General features: G+C 38.7%; 1 protein-coding gene across 1 annotated transcript in view; it reads left to right on the forward strand.

Moving 5' to 3' along the window:
- The window catches only part of THSD7B (thrombospondin type 1 domain containing 7B), an 824,502-nt gene that overhangs the window by 403,367 nt on the left and 397,907 nt on the right, over window positions 1-23,228 (forward strand). Inside the window, exon 9 of the mRNA XM_090267231.1 lies at window positions 795-910. Coding sequence (XP_090123357.1) covers window positions 795-910 — 116 coding nt within the window. The remainder of the gene's footprint in view (window positions 1-794; window positions 911-23,228) is intronic.

The following is a 23,228-nucleotide window of genomic DNA, read 5'->3' on the forward strand; positions in this document are numbered from 1 at the left end:
TCCATGTTTTGTCTATGTATTCTTTGTAAAGATTTAAAACTAGTAAAATGGTTTAGTTTTTATAACTATGTAAATTGATGGGGTCTAATATCAGTCAGATTCTTCTCCCTTCTTAGATGACCTGTTTTTCTTCTTCTCCCCCAATATTATCATCTCTTTTCTTACTTCTTTCTTAGTACTTGAAATCCGGGCAATCGCTGTGTTTGCATGTTGTGGAGACACCTGACAATTATGTAGCTATTGTAAAATTCTGTTAATAATCTAAGATATGTAATATATTTAAGTGATCTTCAATGATTTTTCTTTCCCAATTTATCTATATATTGCCTCATATTTTCCTTATCCTTTTGAAGGATAGCACTGATTGAATATATTACCCTGAATAAAACACTTTTCTAAGATATATATATATATATATATATATATATATATATATATATATGCTCATTCTGAAAAAATAAAGTGTTTGAATCGATGCTGATGGGGAGACACTTTCTTGACATTGTCTTTAGTTCGTTTCAGGGATTGTTCATTTCCTGGTCTAGTGAAAAGGATTTTGGTGTCCGGGGCTAGGGAGCAAAGTCTACTTCTGCTCTGCCTCTACCTATGAGCCTTTGGGCAAGTATCTTCATCTTCTTGGGTGTGTTTTGCCTCATCTATTTAAAACAATAACAGAACAAAACAAAACAAAAAGCAAAAACGGGGTGATGTTTTCTGTTCTGAAATCCTCCAGTTCTATGTTAAAGCACTTACTTTCTCCAACAGGCAGTGATATCATCTCTTCACATTAACAGGTGTCCAGATTTTACTCGGCCAGAAATAGTGCGCCCCTGTCTCCTACCATGCAAAAAAGACTGTGTTGTGACTGCTTTCAGTGAGTGGACGCCCTGCCCGAGCCCGTGCCGGTCAGGTAGGTTAATGCTGTTTCTTAGTGTTTCATTTCCTAATACCTAATTGTTTTCCCAACTGTTAAATAAGTGAGAGACTGTGGAAGGTAAGCCCCCTTCTTTTTCATTTTCATGTCACCCTGGGAACAAGGTTTGTAAAATTGTAAATTAAGTCTTGGATTTCCAGATCCTTCAGAACTAGGCAGGAAAAACGTGTTCCTCTGCTCTGTGCGGTAACTTCACTGGCATGCACTGCAGGAGTTCTCTTGTGTTAACCCTGTGGTGGCATTCTGAACCATCTACATGTGGCTCCTTATAAAACATCATCACCATCACAATTTCTTTGTTGTTCCTGTGTGCTTGCAGCCTGCATCCAGGTATTTTCATTGGAATATATAGGGCTTTAAGCACTATGCTTGTGTCACTGAGAAATATAAACCTGTGGACAATACTTTTAAAAGCATTGAACGGATACCAAAATTGACAATATAAGATTTTTATTTCTTTACTTTTGATGGCTATGGTTTGTACACCTGTATTTGGAGGTCTATGAGCCAGGAAATTTAATACCAAGTCCTAATAAACACACAGAAACACCTAGGTAGAAGGTCCTCTTTCTTTTCTTAGAACAGGTATTTCCTCCCATGATTATGGCAGTTCCCTGATAAGTTAGTCCACATGGAGATATAAATACTTATAGCCCCAAAGCTTCATTTAAGCCTAAAACCAGGAGTTAACACTTTAGTTCCTCTTCCCTAGTCTCACATTTACCCTTAGTCCTGTAGATCTTACTATTATCATAGTAAAAAAGGCACATTCAAGAAAAGGAAGGATGAAAATAATATTAACCTCAGTGCCCAGAGTAAACTGGGTCTCACCCACACATCTCAGGCCTTCCCTTGATAGTCATGTCCTCCTAAGCAGGGCATGGCCCTCACCATTGCTGCACTGACTTCCTGGAGGAAGAGAGAAGAAAGTGTTGTTCTGCAGCTCTGCAAAGAGGGAATCCATCACAGAGATTGAGAGCACTAACACCTTTCTTTGCAAAATTCCAGGCCTTTGACTCTGGGATCCCCCAAATGTTCTTTGATTGTCACACATTTTCATGGATTGACGTGACAATATGGCCAATATTGACATAGTTCTGACTACTGTTTTGAACCACCTCTCAGTGATTTCCAAAAGCATAGTGACAGCTGTTGAATATTATCATCATCAGTGTCTTAGTTTGCAGTGGTGGGGTATCTGCACAAAGTGAGTGTAATATGTGATTTCATCTTCTTAATGATCCTTTGTCACAGCATTAATAAAGTACCATCTGATGAGCTTTGCTTATGGATAGAATCAGAAATAAATACATTAAACACAAAAGAGCTTTGAAAATTCAGTGAAATGTTTATCTGATCTTTCATGGGATGGAAGCAACAATCTCTTCTACAAATTCTCCAAGACTTACTTTTGTGAATGAGGTTCTGAAGTAAGTTATTTGAATGAATAGGATTTCTTCAGAGTAGTCAGGGGAATGTCATTTCCAGACAATGTGGGACAGAAAAACTTTGATCTAAAAGATGCCCCCCCAAAATGTATACACACTTTAAATAATTATAAAGTCCATGTTTATTAAAATACATTTCATTTTCAAAATGTAGTGGAATCTACAGATATTATTTAATTGTTTTGTCAATGCCTGTTTTCAAACTGACGTCCGTTCTGGTTTAGGTACTGCTGACAACTCAAAGCAATGGAATTGCAAACATCACAAAACATTTCCTTTGGTATTTGTGTGCATTCTCACTCAATGGCTGCTCTCAATTCAGAGACTGTTGGCAGGTTTCATAGCGTAGACTTCGTCTTTTAAGTATCCCCATAAAAAAAGTCTGGTGGTGTGAGGTCTGGTGAACATGCAGGGTATTCTCCAAAACCCCTTCGTCCAATCCACCTGTTTGGCAAGACCTTATCAAGGTAGGTTCTAACATCATGGTGTAGAGTGGGGGTGCCCCATCTTACTGTTTCATGATGTTTGCGATTACATTGCTTTGCATTGTCAGCAGTGCCTGGGCCAGAACAGACATCAATTTGAAAACAGGCATTGACAAAACAATTAAATAATGTCTGTAGATTCTATTACATTTTGAAAATGAGATGTATTTTAATAAACACTGACTTTCTAATTATTTAAAGTGTGTATACATTTTGGGGGGGGCACCTTGTATATCTTGAACTATTTGAAAGGCAGCATCTACAAAACTGGCTTTTGGAAGAATTTCAATAGTAATGAACCTGAAAAACATTCCAGCTCTTAAAGATAAATATTGGGAAAATTCACAGAGAAAAAATAATCTATGATGCTGGAATTGTTTTGAGGTTCAGCTACTTCTTTTAGTTTCTTCCCTGTGAAAGACTAGCATAATTCTTTTGTTAAATGGTCGCAAGAAAGGAAAAGACTGCATTACAAAGAATACCCTATTGGCAGCCAGATATTGGTGGTGGAGCTGCCAAGGCCCCCTGACACTTATGAGGGTATATTAGTTTTACTGAGCTGGTGCACCCTCGTGGCCAGAGATTTCTTCAGCTCCTGCTATTGCATGTATTTACCTAAAAGAAAATCCCCTCTGCTGCCCAAGAATCGTCTCCTAGCACTGGCTAAGGATGGAGGCATGTGAAATAATTGCTTTTCCAGCAATTTGAAATTTTACTCCATTTCCCAGAAACTCCCTGAGTTATTTAAATGTTGGCATTGAAATGAAAATAGTTCTAAGCCTCTGTGGTCTCTTTTTGCCTCCAATTTTTCAAGCCTAGATAATTCCTTTCACAGTCTGGCACCAAAGGGACCAGGAGGAGCAAAGATTCAATTTTCAGATTTCTTCTAGCTTTCCACTTTAATTCTATCTACCTGCATGTTTAGTTATACTTCGGGGCCTGGTACAAGGATGGGCAAAAGTAGGTTTACAGTTGTGAGTACACAAAATAGAGCTTATTCTTTATTATTATTTATTTTATATATTTTTCGTATGAACAACTGTAAACCTACTTTTGGTCACCTCTGTATATTACTGAGTGACCATGGTTGTTTGGGGCTTGGAGGGACTGTGAGAAGAAGTTTACTGGAGGAAATGGTACCTCTAAACCTACGGTTCTCATTCTTTATTGCCTCTGAATCACTTGAAAACATTATTAAAATGCATATTTTCAGTTCCATGGCCAGAAATTCTGATTCAGTAACTATGGAATGTTTCTTAAAAGTTTGAGTTGTAAAAAGCTGCTGCTAAATGGCGATGCATTTTCCATTTATAATAAAAAAAGACCATAGATGCGTGAGCAAACACTGCTTGAACTCTGGATATATGGTGTGTTTCCTTAGCTTCTTGAATGCATTATATTCTTTAGAGCTCAAATGAGGCAGAGTATATTGGCTAAGAACATAGATAATGGAGCCAGATAGCCAGAGTTGAATTCCAGAGTAGGTACATTATATAATCTTTCTCTGCCTTAGTTTCCTCATCTGTAAAGCACCTAAATATAAGGAAAGCAGTTGGAGCAATGCCTTGCATGAAATAGGCGCAGGGCAAGCATTTTTCTAGTTCTTCCAAGCCTTTTCATCTGCTGGCTCTGTGTTTAGCTGCTCCTCCTTTCTGAGCCCTTAATCTGTACATCAGAAGGACCTGCTATAACAGTCTTCCCTCAGGAATGCTGCTCTCCTCTCCAAAACTGCATTAGACCCACCCCCTTCCACTTCACTAAATAGGTCGTCCCACAGCATACCACGTATTTCCTTCACGACACTCCCTTACTTTTCTTTCCTTGTTAACATTGCCCTTGCTGATTGTAAGACTATAAATGTGGGAACCAATTCTGTTGTGTTCGCTACTGGATTCTCTAACCCCAGTGTAATGTGGGGCATAGTTGTCACTCAATAAATATTTTTTTGAATGGACATATGTCCTGTAAAGAGAGAGAGACAGGTGTGGCTTTGAATCAAGGCAGTAGATTCTCTGTCCTTGAGAGTGTCCTTCAAAAAATACTTTGAAAAATAGTGTTCTAAGGCAGTACTTATCAAACTTAACTGCTTATATAGATCCCCTGGGAGTCTTATTAAAATATAGTCTAAGTCAATAGATCTGGACAGACCAAGAAATTATATCTTTTGACAGGCTCCCAGGTGATACCTGTATGTAGTTTAGTGTGTATGGGTGGGAGTTCATTAGAAATTTTTGAACAAGGCACTGAGTGGTTAAAGTTGTGAAGTAAGAATCATGGACTAGGGACAGGCCAGCAGGTGGGAACATAGGTGTGGCAGGGTATGAGGTGGGAAAGAAGTGGTTTAACCTAAACTGAGAAATCAGAGAGGGACAGCCCTGAGCAGGTGGCAACCTCAACTAATGAGGATGGATGAACTGTCTCTCTTTTTTCAATAGCCGCAGTTTTAGGCTGGGTCATCAATGTCGAGAAGAGTTTACATCCATGGTCTCTAAATTTGCTGCATAATGGAATCACCTGGAGATCTCTAAAATGCACCAATACTATATGATTTAATAGTTTATGTGAATTCCAAACCAAATCTATCAAACCTCTCAGACAACCAAGGTAATTCCAGGGGGGCGGAGTGCACCAGGAGTGATCGGTATCTTAGCAATGGGTGATTTTTATCATATTTTACATTTGGCCCTGGCTGGGTTCATGAGCTAAATCCTTACAACTTAAAATTACCCAAGCCATGAACACTCTCTAGCTAGTAGCTAGCCACACTTCCTGGCTTCTTACTCCTCCTCACCTGAGTTTCTTCTGAAAAGATTAATGGTAGTCCCACGTTCTTCTTAGCAAACCAGATGGTTGTCAAGTTGTGGTCCTGTTATGGTCTCTCTAGTTTTTAAGTCCCTGTACTATATTAGCTACATAATCAAGAACCATTCTTTGGAACATTTTTTGCTATTTTTCCTATTCTTCCCTTAGCCTATAAAGCAAATACCCTCCTGAAGTATCCAATGTTCTTTGCTTAATAATAGCAACAGCTTGTTAATTTAAAGGTTCTCAGATCTGTGGAGTTTTTCCAATGTGTAGATGTCCAAGAGTCACTTCAGCATGTTAGTCAGGATCTCTTTATGTTTAGGGGAATTTTGCAATATTAAATCTCTCCAGGGTTCTGGTCAAGATGGTAGCATAGGTAAATAGGTAAGTAAGGTTCTCAGGTCCTCCCACAACCACATCAGTGCCTGGTATAGTGGTTAGGATCATGGGCTCTCAAGTCAGACTCCCTTGGTTCAGATACCCTTTTTGTCATACAAATCAATTTAGATTCCTGTTAAACTTGCTCTATTGCAATTTCCTCCTTTCCAAAATGAGATAATATTAGCACCTATTTCATAGAGTGGCTATAAGGATTAAGTGAGAATAGAACACACAGGAGAATGTCAGGTACATGGGAATTTGTTGTTGTTGTTGTTAATAATAATAATATATAAGCTCCTTAAGACTAGAGAACTTCTCTTTTATTGAGTTAGTGTCCTACAGTATCTAGTCTTGCATGTGCTGATATTACGGCACTTGTTTCCATGTGCATATTCTTTAATCAGGTTATAGGATCTAAAGGGCGGGAGTCTTCTGGTTTCTTTAATGACCTTCTAATGCATAGCACACTGTCTGTCACATGGAAGTCATTCAGTAATTTTTGAATGAATGAATAAGTGAATTCTATATATTTCCCACAGCAAGTTCTGATTCCTAAATATTTTGTTTCTATTTAGATGAAATGAAATTAGTGGGTTACATGCTAGATGAAGGCCAGTCAGGGAAAAAGATATTGGTCATTCAGAATTTCAAATAGGTCAAAAATATCCTCTTCTGTACTTGAGAATTTCTCTTACTCAAAATCATATGGCCACCACCCTTTCTCTTTATTTACCCCTTATAACACATGATTCATTCTTTCTCCCCTTAGACTCATCTGTACTTTTGTCAACTTGGGAAGTAAAGGATGAGGTACTAACTTACTACCAAATAATGAGGAGTCTACTGCTCTTGAGCAGTTAAGATTTTGGGCCTGGACACTGGCCCTCAAAATAGCATTGAAGAAAATATAATAATCTAGGCTTTCCTTCAGAAAGTAACTTTACCTAAGTCTCAGTTACAAAGTCTATAAATTCTGGCTGTTATCTATTCCTAAAATTCTTTGAAAAATGAAATAAGATGTATCTCTCACATGTGAGGTTTGTCCAGAGAAAGTCCAGCCATTGTTAATGTAACAAGAATGGTTTGCGCACATTGATGTGACCTGGCAGCCAAGGAGAGTGGACTGGAATGCACATGTGTGAACAATGACAACTTCACTGCACTAGTCAGTGGGGGCGGTAGACGTGTGTACTGTGTGGCCATTGCATTCAAAATGACTGTGTGAGGAGAGCAACCAATCTGCATCAAATTTTGCCTTAAGCTCAGACATTCCTCTTCAAAAACTATTCAGATGACTCAGAAGGCCACAGCTATGGGCAACTGGTGATTGGCAGCTTAATCACAACAATGTGCCCACACATGCATCATGTCTCATGAAGTGTTTTGGTGAAACATTAAATCATCCAAGTGACTCAGCCCCCCTACAGCCCAGATTTGCTTCCCTGCAATTTCTGGCTTTTCCCAAAACTAAAATCACCTGTGAAAGGGGGGACTGTGTGAGGTCTCAAAGTGCCTTCTTTGAAGGGTACTGAGGCATAATTGTCCTATGTACAGTGTTTCTTGTATCTTCTTCAGTAAATGTCTCCTTCTCATAATACATGGCTGGATACTTTCTGGACAGACCTTATATATGTCCCAAGCCCAAACCCCGTAGTACAAAATATAGGTGTCTTTAATTTTACAAGTCCTACTGGGGTGACATTCCTCCTAAGCTCATAGATCCCTACATAGTCCTAGTACTTATTAAATATTTCTGAAAATTTAGTAGGAGGAATAACAAACACTTGGACTTTTAGAGATTACATTTCATAGTCATACACCTGCCAAATTGAGGCATTCTGCTAATAAAATTCATAAAAGACATTTTTCTTGATTCAGAGAGGGAAAACAGATAGATAAAATTCCTTTAATTTCTTTTAAGTGTTTCCTCCAATGTGTGTGTGTGTGTGTGTGTGTGTGTGTGTGTGTGCGCATGTTTTCCCTTCTTCCTGTCTCTACTAAAACCCAGTAGGAAAGGATTTGATTTGGCAAAAAAAAAAAAAAAAGAAAGAAAAAAATTTTTAGACCCTTATGACCACATCCAGATATGGAAGAATACCACTTATAAGAACTGCTACTCAGAGGTCAGAACTGTTAGTTGGCATTACCTACACTCCTCCTTCACAGCAAATGTTAGTGCAAGTAATAGGTGATAGAGAAACATTCTCAGTCCATACACTCCCCCATGCTTCTTACTTCCTCTTCCTTCTGGGCCAGAGATTGATGTACATTTATAGGAACCTGGAGTTCACAGTATCACCAATTGGGATTCTTCTTTACTTCCTACAATGGCTCCAGGAGGTGGGTCTAATTGTTTATGACTAACAGGTGAGGGACACATAGTTCAAAAAGATGGAATTACTGATGTAGGTTCATCCACCATGTCAGAGGCAAAGCCAGGGTTGGGATTCAGATTTCTCTGACTTCGGGGCCTGCCTGTTTTCATCCCACAACAAATTATTTCTCATATTCATAAGCACAACTCATCTTGTTTGTTTATTATCAATTCAAAAATCTGAAGCCTGGCACAGCCTGGGAATATAGTCAATATATTGTAATAACTTTGTACAGTGGCAGATGGTTACTAGGCTTGTTGCGGTTTTCACTTTGTAAGGCTTATGAATGTTGAGTCACTGTGTTGTACTCCTGAAACTAATAAAATATTGTATGTGCACTATAATTTTAAAATAATTAATTTTAAAAACAGGATTTGAAGACTGGTACTCTCAAACCTGTGACAGAGGCTCTGCATGTTACAGACCTGTCACACATTGCTTTCATGTGTGCTGTCTCATTGACTATCAGGACAGTTTGATGACAAATGAATAGCCATTCTATTAGTCCTCTGTAAATGGATCTTCAAGGGAAGTACTCCTGGTCACATGGTCCAATAGAGGCAAAGCCCGGGTCAAGATAATTAGTTTAAATTAAACTTGCTACATTGCCTTATCTGGTGACCTGTATAGTTCTATAGAAAACAGAGATGGACAAGTTCAAACTCTTTTCAGTAACAGGTTATATAATAACTTCAACATGACTTGGCTTCATCTCACTACCTCTTTCTACCACATTAGTAATTGTTGTAACTTACTGACTTGCATTATCCTATATCTTACCTCAACCCTATATGAAAAGAATTATTACAACCCCATGTTACATATGAGGATATAGAAGCTTAGAGAGAAAGCTCAAGATTGCAAAACTAATAAATGGCAAAGCCTTAAGAATCCTAGAGTCTTGACTACTCATTCAGGAGTAAGCATTTGCTGAACAACCAGTGCATTACAGGATCTTTGTTAAGTGCTGTGTGTATACACGTAGAGTGATGACTGATTTACACATCCCTTCATTATGGAGAGTACAGTCTAGAGGAGGAAGATAGGACAATTGAATACATAATTACCCAAATAAATATGCAGTTAAAAAACGTGGTGTGTGCTTGCAGAAACTAAGGATGCTATGAGGGGAGGTAGTAAGGAAAGTAAGAATCACCCTCTGTTTAGAATATCTTTCTCTATTCTCTACTGTTTGACCATTTTACAAGATGTAAATCCTTTCTTCCTCCATAGACTTTATTTTGATCCCCCTGCTGGAAATAACTACTTCTCACTTTGGAGTCCCGTAATCCTGTATGAATGGTTGGCATTTTAGCTAATGTTAAATGTGTTTTGTTTCTTTTCTGAAGGAATGTGAAGTCCCTGAGGCATGGAACCTTTTCAGTTTTCATTCCCAAAAGTGCTTAGTAATAAACTTAATACAGACTCATCGTCGTCGGCAGCCGTCCGTCTCGAGAGACGATGGTGTAGCTTCTTAAGAGTCTATCTGCACCGCCGAAAATGGCTGTGCAGTCCAACTCGGGAGTGACACGGTATCTGTCTCCTCCCGTGTTGAATCGACATCTTGTGATGACGCTGGAGTGTCCTCTCCAGTGAAGCTGAAGCTACAGAGCCTGGGCAGGGTGATATGGAGGGTCTGCTGTTGCCCATGCAGCAGACCCCCCCTCTCTTCGCAGCTGAAGGGTCCAAGGGAAAGACGGAGTCAATACAGCTTGGCTTCAGGTGCGCCGCAGGAGTTGCCGGTGTTGACTACAACGTCAAACCGCCTTAGGGACTCCGGCTCCGGATTTTCTGTCGGGGTTTACTCCCTTAGCCTTTCCCCTGAAGAGGTATGCCGCAAGGCAGCAGAGGTTTTTTGGAGTCAGAGTTTTCCTTCTCTGGCATGATAATTATTCAACAAATATTTTAGTACTTGCCACATATCCAGGGCTATTATAGTCCGTCACTCAGCATGAGCTGGTTTAAAAACAAAGATTCCAGCTCTCACAGAGTTTAAATTCCAAACAGATAAAACAAGTAAACACAATATGTGAGTACGTTACATATTATACAATTACATAACACAATAAAAAAGCCATAATTGCTGCAAAATTGTTCAGAGAGTAGAGTGAGGCAAGGCTGCTTATGAAGTGCCTGGGAGCAGGTGTAAACAGAAAAGAGAATAGACTAGAATTCAGTAAATCTGTGTCAGATGCCGGTTAAAACCCGCATGTTTAAGCGCACCTAACAAACTGCTAGAAAAGTTGATCTGCCTTTACAGATAAATTTCTTTCATAAGTGGTTCATGTGGCTTACCACAAGAACACACATGATGATGCTGGAGATAGAATAAGTTAGACTTAGAATATGATTTTTTCTGGTTTCCTGATAAATGTGGTTCAAAGGGAAACATGTTCCATTCCTTTTATTTATTTCTGTACTCAATTAATTCATTCACTTATTTTTTGTTATTATTAATGAAGTCAGTTTATCATTACTTTTAATGAAATCTTAGGAGTATCTTGTGGGAAGCAAAGGCTATTTGATCACTAATTTATAAAAGACATTTCTTACTGGAACTTCACATTTCAAGAGGACTGCAACTGAGGTACTATAGCTATAGGAAATGGAAAAGGAGTTTCATTGTTTATTTTTTATGAAACCCAATATTTTATATTATTTTTAAAAAGATATATATCCTCAATAGAAAATGAATCATGGCAATCCAGAAAGAATAAAGCAACTCAGTAGAAAAGGATGACATGATCATTTAAAAAGGCAAATTAAAAAAAAAAAAAGGCAAATTAACAGATCAAAAAATACCAATAGCCAATATATAAATGGTAAAGGGCTTCTCTTCCATACTGATCAGGGAAATTTCTAATTATAACAAAAAATAATGATGGTTTTCCTCCATCACAATGGAAAAAAATATTTAATTAAGTGATAATACCATGGGATTAGGTGACAGTATACAGATGGAGGGAGAGTAAACTGACAAAGCCCTAGTGTTGATTTGGAAACACTTGACAACAATTTTTAATATGTATTTTATTGTTTATGCTATTGCAGTTGTCCCAATTTTCCCCTTTTTCCCCCTCCACCTTGCCCTCCCCACTCCTTCAAGCAATTCCCACACCATTGTCCTAGTCCATGGGTCATGCGTATATGTTCTTTGGCTAATCCCGTCACCTCCTCTTATCCAGTTCCCCCTCCCTTCTCCCTTATGACAGCTATCAGCCTGTTCCATGTTTCTGTGCCTCTGGTTCTATTTTGCTCATTAATTTATTTTGTTCATTAGATTCCACATATAAGTGAGATCGTATGGTATCTGTCTTTCACTGACTAGCTTATTTCCCTTAGCATTATTTTCTCCAGTTCCATCCATGTTGTCATAAAAGGTAGGAGTTCCTTCTTTCTTTCTGCTGCATAGTATTCCATTGTGTAAATGTACCACAGTTTTTCTTATCTACTCATCTACTAATGGGCACTTAGACTGTTTCCAGATCTTGGCTATTGATAATAATACTGCTATGAACATAGGGGTGCGTATATTCTACTGAATTTGTGTTCTGGGATTCTTAGGATATATTCCCAGAAGTGGAATCACTGGGTCAAAAGGCAGTTATATTTTTAATTTTTTGAGGAAACGTCATATTGTTTTCCACAGTGGCTGCACCAGTCTGCATTCCCACCAACAGAGCAGTAGGGTTCCCTTTTCTCCACATCCTCGCCAGCACTTGTTGTTTGTTGTTTTATTGATGGTGGTCATTCTGGCAAGTGTGAAGTGATATCTCATTCTAGAGTATAATGTTAAAATGGAAAATTATGGTCATGTGCAGTCTTTCAATGGCCTAGATTGAACAGGTTTATAAAAGTGTAGCCCATGAATTTACAACTCAGAATTCCCTGGGATGTTTTTTAAAACCCTAAGAGACTCTGATTTTGAAGTCATGACTAGGGCCTTCAGTAACTGCTTTAGTAATTCTAAGACATGTTAAAGTTTGTGAACCACTGGACTATGGAAACATTTGATTTAACTATGAGCCAAAGGGTTCTTTAAGAAACACGTAATTTGCATCTACTTTATTGTTCTAACTGAATCTATTCAATTAGATTTAAAAAAGTCTTGTTGGGATGTTGTAACAGAATTCTTTTTTATAAAGATTTTATTTATATTTAGAGATAGGGGAAAGAAGGAGAAAGAGAATAATAGCAATGTGAAAGAGACACATTGATCGATTGCCTCTCTCACACACCCCAACTGGGGACCAGGCCTACAACCCAGGCATGTACCCTGACCAGGAATTGAACCTGCAACCTTTTGCTTTTGCAGGATGATGCCCAGTCAACTGAGCCACACTGGTCAGAGTAAGGACACAATAGGAGTTCTTATAGATGTCCAAAAATTCACTTGGGTGATATGGGAACTAGAAATGCAAACAAATCTGACAGTCACCTTTTCAACTCAGATAGCCAGTATGCTCCCCCCTCCACCCCTGCCTCTGCTTGTCTGTGCATACACGCTGTCTTCTGCTTTCTAAGGGGCTTGCTCTGAGTCTCTGCATGTTCATGACTAACAGATATAGAACTCAAGAATTGCTGCCCCAGTCCCCATTCTACAAACTTAAGTCAAGCAACCATCACTGACAGAAACTTCCTTTCAGGCTGTTTATTCAACTTACCAAGTAAGAGAGTCCAGTGGCCTGGTTTGTGCCAGGTCGCTCAATCACCCAGTGAGCAGCTTTTAGAACAGCTCCCTTAACATCAAGGTCCATCTAGAAGGGAAAGGGGGCAGTGTGTAGAAGGCAGCGGGGACTGAGTATGGCAGCATTCCCTTCAGATAGGCTGGTTGTTCACCACTGAAACTGACCTCTCCAATACATCTAACCTCAGGTGTTTGACAGGAATTCAGATATAACTAATTTCCTTCCTCATATTTCCACCAGTCCTACTAAGTGCTGACGTAAAGGCAGAGAAGGGCCAAAGCCTACCTCCTTATTTCCAATGCCAAAACTACTCTAGAGCTTTAGTTTGTAAATAAGGTGGAAATATAGGAAAGGAAATGAAGCTCCAGGGAATATAAATGCAGTAGAATCACATCTTCATGTAGAATAGAAACTTGGAGGAGAGAGAAAGGACTCAGCTTGAGCATGATCTGGGCTAGATATTTTACTTTAAACAAACAAAATATGCAGTTTCTGTGTACATGAATTCTTATTAAAATGCCTAGGCTATCGTTCCTAGGAATACTCTATCATAAATAGTGTTGTCTTGGTTGTCTTATAAAATAAACTAGCATATCAAAAAAAAAATCAAATAAACAAAAAAGCAAACAAAATAAACAAATGTTGATTTAATGCATGAAGTTCTGTCCTTTACACCTGAAATCCACTGTTATGTATTCTTAGTTTTCATCTAATAGTTCCTTTAAATCACTATTAATCTTCTTTATTCAACAGTCAGGCTACATTACCAAAAATAAATCCTATGGCTCACATGGATATTTATAATGATTTATTATTAGCCTGAGTGGCAAAAATATGTATTTCTTTGGATGTGAATGTTCTTTCTTTTCAAAATGTTCTTACTTCTGGCTGATTTCTTTCTCATATCTGTAGCATCTCTGCACACAATACAGTGCAGCACAATATAATCCTTATTTGCTTATAGAGGTAAATGAGTTGTCTTTCAGAAACCAAGGTTCCTATTCCAATTAGAAGTTTATTTTCAGACTTTCAATGTACTTCCTATGAAGAACTAAAATAAATAAGTTTTGATTTAGCAGGGTGTTACTTTATTAAATAATTTTCCACAATTAAAAAGAATACATTATTTTTTACTTCCTTGACCTAGGTTGCATTTTAATATGATTCTAAATTAGATGTAATTTTAGGAGGGTTTTACTCATTAGATTCATTAGTATGATGGTAGATTTATAAACTATTTAATTTGTGTTACTATAACAAAGACTAGAGGGCCTAGAGTTAGAGGTAGAGCTAAAGGTTGGGATCTTAATATGTCAATTTGGAAATTCAGGTTTTATAAAAATATCAAATAATTTATGTAACAAATAAAGAAGATAGTAAGTTTATGCTCAAAATGAAGTAGAGTCCACAGGTTTAAACAAATAACTTTTGAGTGTTTCCTAATAGAAAAGTTATCACTGGATATTCTGCTAATCTCTTTTTAAAATTTATTTATTTTTATTGTTGACATTGTTACAGATGCCTCCCATTTTCCTTCCCTTTGCCTCCCTCCACCCAGCACCACCCTTCTGACCTTCACCATCTACCTCTTGAAGTTCCTTCAAAATTAAGTCACTACATGGAAATGGTTCAGATAGAAGGTCTACTGAATGACATGTTTTCAATGATATGGAATAAAATACTCCAAAATTGGTATGCCAGAATGATAGGTTCTCTGCCGTTTGAGATCTTTCCAAGTTTATTTAATTTGCCCTGATACTAAAGTATGCTTTTTTAAGAAGCTTTAAGAATGATAACCAAAGTAGGAGTGTAGACTGCATGGATGCAATAAATTCTGTGGGAAGTGTGCTCATTTCTTACTTGAGGCAGCAATATTCTTCCCAATCACTGAACGACCACAACACTTTTTAAACTCAGCTTTGTTTAAATTCAGTATAGCACTTAAATATATTCTGTTTTGAATTTTGCACTGGTTCACTCATGTGTGGTAGAAAGAGCTTGATCTAGAGGAGCTAACATATCTACAGTGGACTCCTGGTGTTTGCATGTAGTTTACCTCTCTGAGACTGTATGTACAGGTACTCCTCTTTAACATAGATATGAGAGAGCATTTGTGAGACAACTTACTCCCTAGGGTTTACTTATCCTACATGTAGAGCAATAGTGACTCAATATATGTTAAGTCCCTCCTTTTCTTCTATTTCATAAGTTGTAGGATACAAGAGTACTCGAGAGCAAGCCATAAAAGTTTTATTTTAATAAAGAAAATAAAGGCATGTGATTAATAAGCTCACACATCATCTTAGACATTGACGAAGTTTAACTTTTCCACATACCTATTCCCACAACCCGAATTTAGAAACAATTGAAAATTAGTCACAGCAGTGAGAGCTCAAAATACCAGCTGATTCTCAACCTCAGAACTGGACACACTTAACCACCTGGTCACAACCATGATGTATACCTAAAAACTTGAATTAGTATGGCTGTGAACAGATCAGACTATGTGCATCCTCTGAGCAGATGGATCCCAAAGAAAGAAGCAAAGGGGGAAAGAGGGGCCACATATGTTCACTTCCTTTTCCCAAAGTCATGAGTTTGATGTCATTCATTCTTCCCAAAGGAAAAATGAGCAAGGGAGGTTGTGAGTCCTGAGACAATGAGGGCTGTGGAAGTGGACCACCCTTTATCTGAAGGAATAATCAGGATGGCCTCGCCTTCACAGTCTGTTGTTTTGCAACTTTGTGAATTCATAACCTACCTTCCACTGCTTCCGTTACCTTCCTCTAGACATGGCCTCATTTTGAAGCATCGTGTTCAGCCTTGCATTTGCTGCTCCTTTCCCCCGAAATGCTCTTCCCCTAGCCCTGGACATAAGTGCGTTTTGATCAACACTGTTTTCAGTTCAAATATCATGCATGCCTCAGGGTCTTTCTCTGATGACTGTATCAGGAATCCCCCTTCTTCCCACTCTTTCTCGTTCATTACCCCATGTTATTGTCCTCATGGCAGTTACCATTCTCCAAGTAAGCTCTCTGTGCTGTGCATTGCTTAAACACACTGAATAGTGGCTGCCACAAAATAAATGCATAAATATTTATTGAATGAATGATAATAGATGAGTGTATCATTAACTCAGTAAATCCTTTTTTAGGGCTTATTATATACCAAGTTTCATGTCAACTTCTAATAACATTAAGGTAAACAAGACAAGTTTAGTTAAATCAGAGGACTTTGAACAGGGGAATCAAGTATGTGAACATTTTTTAATAAGAAATAAGCACAGGGTATTGTGCAGCTAAAGAATAGGAGGTCTTATTCTAAGTGGTCAGAGGAGGTAAGATTTGGTATATCAGGTGTTTCCAATTAAGCATAGGGTAGAAGTATCTTATAGGTAGTTTAGGGCAGAAGCTTAGCAGTGTGAGAACACATTTTAATTAACTGAATTATAGACAGGGAGCTTGTGACATTTGGGATGCATAATGAACTTATGGGGGAGTGGTAAGAAGTAAAGTTAGAGAAATAAGCAGGAGCCAGCTTATGAAGAGATTTATGCTATTCTAAGAAGTTTGGACATTATCTGGAATTCTTATAGACAATTTAAATTTTAAGCATGGGTGTGATAAAATCAGATTTGTGTTTTAAAAAATAGTACAGAACATAATGAGGTTAGATAGCATTAGAAACCAGTGGGAAAATTATGAGACCATTGAATTATCTGGGCAAGTCATAAGGATAATTTGTTGTTTGAATTAAAAAATGTGAATCATAGGTAAACTTATAAATTATTATAATTCAACAGTGCTTAATAACATGTCTACATGATCTGGTGTATAGGTGCGTACAGTAGTCCCTCTATATCGTGGTTCACTTATCACGGCCTCACTGTATTGTGGGATTTTAAAAAATATATTTAATTATGTATCGTGGATTTTTCGCTGAATCACGGGATTTTGTGGTGCTGTATATCTATATTGTTAAAGTTACATAGGTTTAGGAGTGTAGAATAAATATAAGGTTTCTACTTCATGGGGGGGTGGGTCTAGAATGTAATACCCACAGTAAGTGAGGGAATACCGTATTGGGTTCTTTGACCATCGTATGGAGTTCATGTAACTCAATGATTATGCAAACCTCTCCTGCAGAAAGAATTTAAGTGCAAAGAGAGAAAACAAAACCAGGAAGCAAGTGTCAGGACTCCAGGACAGAGAAAACCCTTCCTTCTCCCCTCTCTGAGTGTGTGCTTCCTAGAAGGAAAAAACCCCAAAGGCCAAGAGGGTCTCACTTGTTCCCCACATGACCATCTGTTCTTATCTGAGCTAGCTACACAGCTTGCAGGGTTCAGCACAAAATGAAAATGCAAAGTGACTGTCTCAAAAATTATTAAGAATTTTAAGACAGCTGCAGCAGAATATTAAACCAAGAGCCCCACAGAGCCTGGAGCCCTGTGAGTCAGCACAGATCATATGCCCATGACCGTGATCCTTGTCCTTACCGGCTTTGTCTAGGACACAGGATCCTCATTGATTTTAATGTTTTTATCCTTTAAAGTATTTGCCACGTGCACTAACACACCATTCCTGATTTTTGTATTACAATTTTTCTTGACCTGGGCTGAGAACATTCAGGGGCCCAGAGGGATTCTCAGCAATGCAAAGTAGAGTGACAGGCAGAGGGTAGGAGCACATGCTCTGGACTCAGACTGCTTGGCATTCAAGTCCTCCTTGCCACCACTAGCACCTTGGAGAAGATGCGGAACTTCCCTGTACCTCCATCCTCTGACCTGCAAAGTGGGAGTGACGAGTGTAGCCTGTGTTTTAGGAGTGTAATGAGTATTAAATGAGTTGATTCATATAAAACACGTGGCAAGTGAATGAAACATGGCTAGTGCTTGGGTATTTTTTAAAATTATTGTTTTGATGATTATGTTGTGGAGAGTAAACTGTCTATCCTTGGTTCCATGTAGTATAAATGTTACCATTCAGGGTAAGGTTTAGCATTCAATGGGCAAAAATGGTTAATATTAATGTAGTTAAATGTGTTGATTATTTACATTATGATTTTTATTTTCTGTGTTTAAATATTTTTCTTATTCCAAAAACATAAAGTTACTGCACCTTTCTTTCATAAAATTTTTTGATTTTAGTAATTAATTTTTGTGTGATATTTGATGGTAATCCATTTTATTTTTGTGTGGAGATACTGACCTCCTTTTCTGTCTTCCCTCTGCACTCCAATGCATCCAGTGATCCAGCCACTCTTGTCTTGCTCTTTCTGGGACTGGACTCTGGGCCTTTGCACACACTATTTGCTCTGATTAGACTTCTCTTTCCCTAGGTATTATGTAGACAACACACGAATCTTCTTTATGTTTCTACGCAGATGTCCCCTTCTCAATGAGGCTCTTGAAATTTAAAATTATAGCTCTCACCCTCCTCCACCACATACACACACACACACACACACACACACACACATGCACCCTAACATTTCAGTCTGCATTTTTTTGCACAAGTTAATTGTCAAAGGAAACACTAAAATATTTAAAATTTATTTATTTATTTATTTATTTTTAATTTTTTAAGTATATTTTATTGGTTATGTTGTTACACTAGTCCCCATCTTTTTCCCTTTCCTCCCCTCTGCCCAGTACCCCTCTTTCCTCCAGCAATACCACCCCCCTTAGTTCATATCCATGGGTCGTGCACATAAGTTCTTTGGCTGCACCCTTTCCTATATTATTCTTAACTTCCCTATCTATTTTGTACCAACCAATTATGTTTCTTAATCCCTGCACGATTTCCCCATTTCTCCCCTTTCCCCCTCCCAGCTGATAACCCTCCAAATGATCCCCATACCTATGATTTTAACATTTCATGTAATAATGGCTTGGTGATTATGAACTCTTTTAGCTTTACCTTCTCTGGGAAGCACTTTATCTACCATTCCATTCTAAATGATAGCTTCCCTGGATAGAGTAATCTTGGTTGTAGGTCCTTGCTTTGAATACTTCTTGCCAGCCCCTTCTTGCCTGCAAAGTTTCTTTTGAGAAAGCAGCTGACAGTCTTATAGGCACCCCTTTATAGGTAACTCTCTGCTTTTCTCTTGCTACTTTTAAGATTCTCTGTTTATCTTTAACTGTTGGCATTTTAATGATGATGTGTCTTGGTGTGGTCCTCTTTGGGTCTAGCTTGTTTGGGACTCTCTGTGCTTCCTGGACTTGTATGTCTGTTTCCTTCACCAAATTTGGAAAGCTTTCCTTCATTATTTTTTCAAATAAGCTTTCAATTTCTTGCTCTTTCTCTTCTCCTTCTGGCACCCCTATGATTTGGATGTTGACACATTTAAAGTAGTCCCAGAGGTTCCTAAGCCTCTCCTCATTTTTTTTCACTTCTTATTTCCTCATTCTGTACAAGTTAACTGTTTTTTTCTTCCTTATGTTCCAAACCATTGATTTGAACTCCGGTTTTCTTCCCTTCACCACTGGTTTTGTGTGGATTTTCCTTTGTTTCATTTAACATAGCCTTCACTTCTTCCTTTATGTGTTTGCCATACTCAAGCATGTCTGTCAAGCCTGTGACCATCTTTATCACCAGTGTTTTGAACTCTTCATCTTTTAGGCTGGCTATCTCTTTGCCACTTAGTTCTCCCACTGGAAACTTGATTTATTCCCTCTTTGGGGCCATACTTCTCTGTCTCCTCATCTTGAGAGGCTCCTGTGTTTGTTTGTGTTTGTGTCTTAGGTAAAGCTGTCACTCCTGTTATGTTGTAAGGGGCATAGCCTTAAATATTCGTCAGTACATGGCGACGTGTTTCACCAGGTTGTGGTGCTATGTGTTGGGCAGGGGTCCAAGAGGGAACAATGCCATGTGCACAGCACTTGCCCCTCCTCCAGGCACCCCTTACACTTCCACATGAGACCAGCACCTCTCCATTTGCTGCCCTAGCCACCGCTCCCAGAATGGGTGGGCCCACGGATGCCCCTGGACCATGGGGGCCCTCTAAACAAGCGGGCTCCACTGAGATTATGGCAGTCTCCTCCACCCCAACCCCTACTGGTTTGCACAGTTAGAAGCAATGAGGCTTGATCCTCCCTGGCACCGGGACCGGGAGCTGTGTGGTCCGGTCTGGGGTTGGGAATGCTCCCCAGGTGTCCCTCCCAGCCTCTCAAAATGGGTGACTGTGTTCTCCACAGGCCTGCCACTGTTGCTGCCACATCTGCTGTCACCACCACACCATGCCCTCTCCACCGCGGCTCTGCCCTTCCCATCTGTCTGGATGAGTATCTCTCCTCCATATCTTTGTTTGTTGGACTTCCATACAGCTCAGTCCTCTGGGACTTCTAGTTGTCTCCAGTCCCGAGGCAGCTGCATTCTCTCCTAGTGTGGAGGGAGACACAGCATGTCTGTCTATGCATCCATCTTGGCCGGAAGTCCTATCTATTTATTTTTATTTGTTGATTTGAGAGAGAGAGGGCAAGATTTGTGGTTCCACTTATTTATGCATTTGTTGGTTGCTTCTTGTATGTGTCCTGACAGGAGACTGAACCCACAACCTTAGTATATTGGGAAGGCACTTTTAACAAGCTGAGCTACCTGGCCAGAGTTATATTTATTTTTTTAATTGCCTTTATCCTTTCACTAGAATGTAAAGTCTGCAGAGACAGGAATAGTGTTTTCTTTTCTTTTGTTGTACTGTATTTTCAATTTCTAGAACAAATCTCCACCTTAGAGGAATTCATTTTTGTCTTTTCTAGAACACCTTATAAGAAGCTATGTCATGGGTTTCATCTTCCAAGTAGAGTAATGGAAATTTTAGGTCCACACATGTATTAAGTGAGGCATTTGTTTAGGAAATTTCTGAGTGAGTTTTCTTTTCTGTTCCTTCTGAAGTGAAAGCCAAGTTAGCACTCCCACGCTTTATCTTGGTCAGAACACAATTTTTTAATAGTTTACACACCAAAGACTCTGCATATGTAGGGAGTATCTCTGACCAAGCCTTACCTTATTCTCTGGTTGCAGGCTTTGTCTCTTATTTCCCAATTTACCACATTTGTTTGCCCTGGCTGGTTTAGCTCAGTGGATTGAGCGTCGGCCTGCGAGCTAAGTGTCGCTGGTTCGATCTTCCAGTCAGGGTACATCAGAGAAGGAAAACTCTGACTCCAAAAAACCTCCGCTGCCTTGCGGCATACCTCTTCAGGGGAAAGGCTAAGGGAGTAAACCCCGACAGAAAATCCGGAGCCGGAGTCCCTAAGGCGGTTTGACGTTGTAGTCAACACCAGCAACTCCTGCGGCGCACCTGAACCCAAGCTGTATCGACTCCGTCTTTCCCTTGGACCCTTCAGCTGCGAAGAGAGGGGGGGTCTGCTGCATGGGCAACAGCAGACCCTCCATATTACCCTGCCCAGGCTCTGTAGCTTCAGCGTCATCGCAAGATGTCGATTCAACACGGGAGGAGACAGATACCATGTCACTCCCGAGTCGGACTGCACAGCCATTCTTGGCGGTGCAGATAGACTCTGAAGAAGCTACACCATCATCTCTCGAGACGGACGGCTGCCGACGACGACGACCACATTTGTTAAAAGCAAGACCTCACCACCAACAATAGAGAAATTTTCCCAAGGGCTAGCGATCCAAAATTTTTCCTTAATTTTTTTTGACATGCATTTTAAAAATATTTTGAAAGCATTTAAAAGAGAATTGCAAAGGAAACAAAAAGAAAAAGAGGAACCTATATGATGTAATAACTAATTGTAACACAATTAACAATTCGTATCCTAATCATAACCTAATGGCAGTGGGTAATTATAAGTATTTTAGGATAATTGGTATTAATATTTCAAGGTATGATAGTGTTCCTATGGTTATGTTTTAAATGAGCCCTTATATTTATAAATCTACTATGAAATATGCATATTCAAAGAGCTAAATGCTCTTTGAAATAGTTCATGTGAGTGTGAGTGACCAGGAGTATAGATGAAACAAGCTTACTATAATTATTGATGATAATGATGGATGGATACATTGAATTCATTTGATATGTTTGAAAATTTCTAAAATTAAAAATATGAATATTTTAAATTATATTAAAAACAAACTTCTCTAGCATTCTAGTTTCTCTATGTCAATAGAGTTTCATTTCTCATTTGTAGAAACTAATGTCTCCAAATTTTTACCCAAGAATGTAAAGTTTGTTGATGGCTATATATTTATCTAATAGTGACTTTCACTCATGTATACTTTTCTTTTATTCAAAACTCATTTACTGTTGCCTATTAGGTTTTATCTAAAATAAGTCATCTGGATGCTTACTGTTTGGAGGCAGAGAGAGGCAAGAAGACATCAGGATGCAGCATAGATCTCTGTAGAGGCATGGGAGCATGCAAGGAGGGTGACTTGGCTTGGGGGGGTGGGAAAGACTTGGGCCTGTGTTCAGTCTCAGAGGTTATATAGATGAGGAGGGAGAGGAAATACATGTAACCAATCCCCTACACTAACCTGTCTACCAACTCACAATTTTACAAACTTACCAGATGCCAAACTCTGAACTAACTACTTTATATTGTTATTATATTGTAATTATTTTTTCAAAGCCCCAAACGAGGTATTCTAATGGTTTCCTTTTGAGGCACCAAGAGACAAATAGTTTTTCCAAGTTCACAGAGCTGGTACTCCAGAATCACTGATTCTAAAAAGTCATGTTATTTTATCACACTAAGTTATAAAGAAATTTCAAAAGCCTGTGACTTTATGTTGGTGCTGCAAAATAGTGAAGACAGCAAGATAAGCAATAACATGTGCCTCATGCCTAAAAGGGTTGATTAAGAGTCTTTATTTACATTGTGATAAAGTTTACAGTTAAAAATAAAAAGCTTTAATTTAATTGGTTTGCCTACAATGAGTTATTTTCCTTTAACTTATCTTACCACTCTCCCCCAAACCAAAACTTTAGTATCATATATTTTTAATGTCTGAGTGTTCCTCACACCTTACATTTAGGTAAACTAGTTTTCACATGTCAACACATCCTGGAAGGGGCTTTGCAAAAAGTTGCACAAATCAGGATTTAAATGGTTGAGCTATAGTAAGTGGTGGAGCATTTAGAAGATG

The sequence above is a fragment of the Furipterus horrens genome, unplaced genomic scaffold (assembly GCF_987537825.1).
Source record: "Furipterus horrens unplaced genomic scaffold, mFurHor1.1.pri manual_scaffold_1, whole genome shotgun sequence".
Taxonomy (NCBI): domain Eukaryota; kingdom Metazoa; phylum Chordata; class Mammalia; order Chiroptera; family Furipteridae; genus Furipterus; species Furipterus horrens.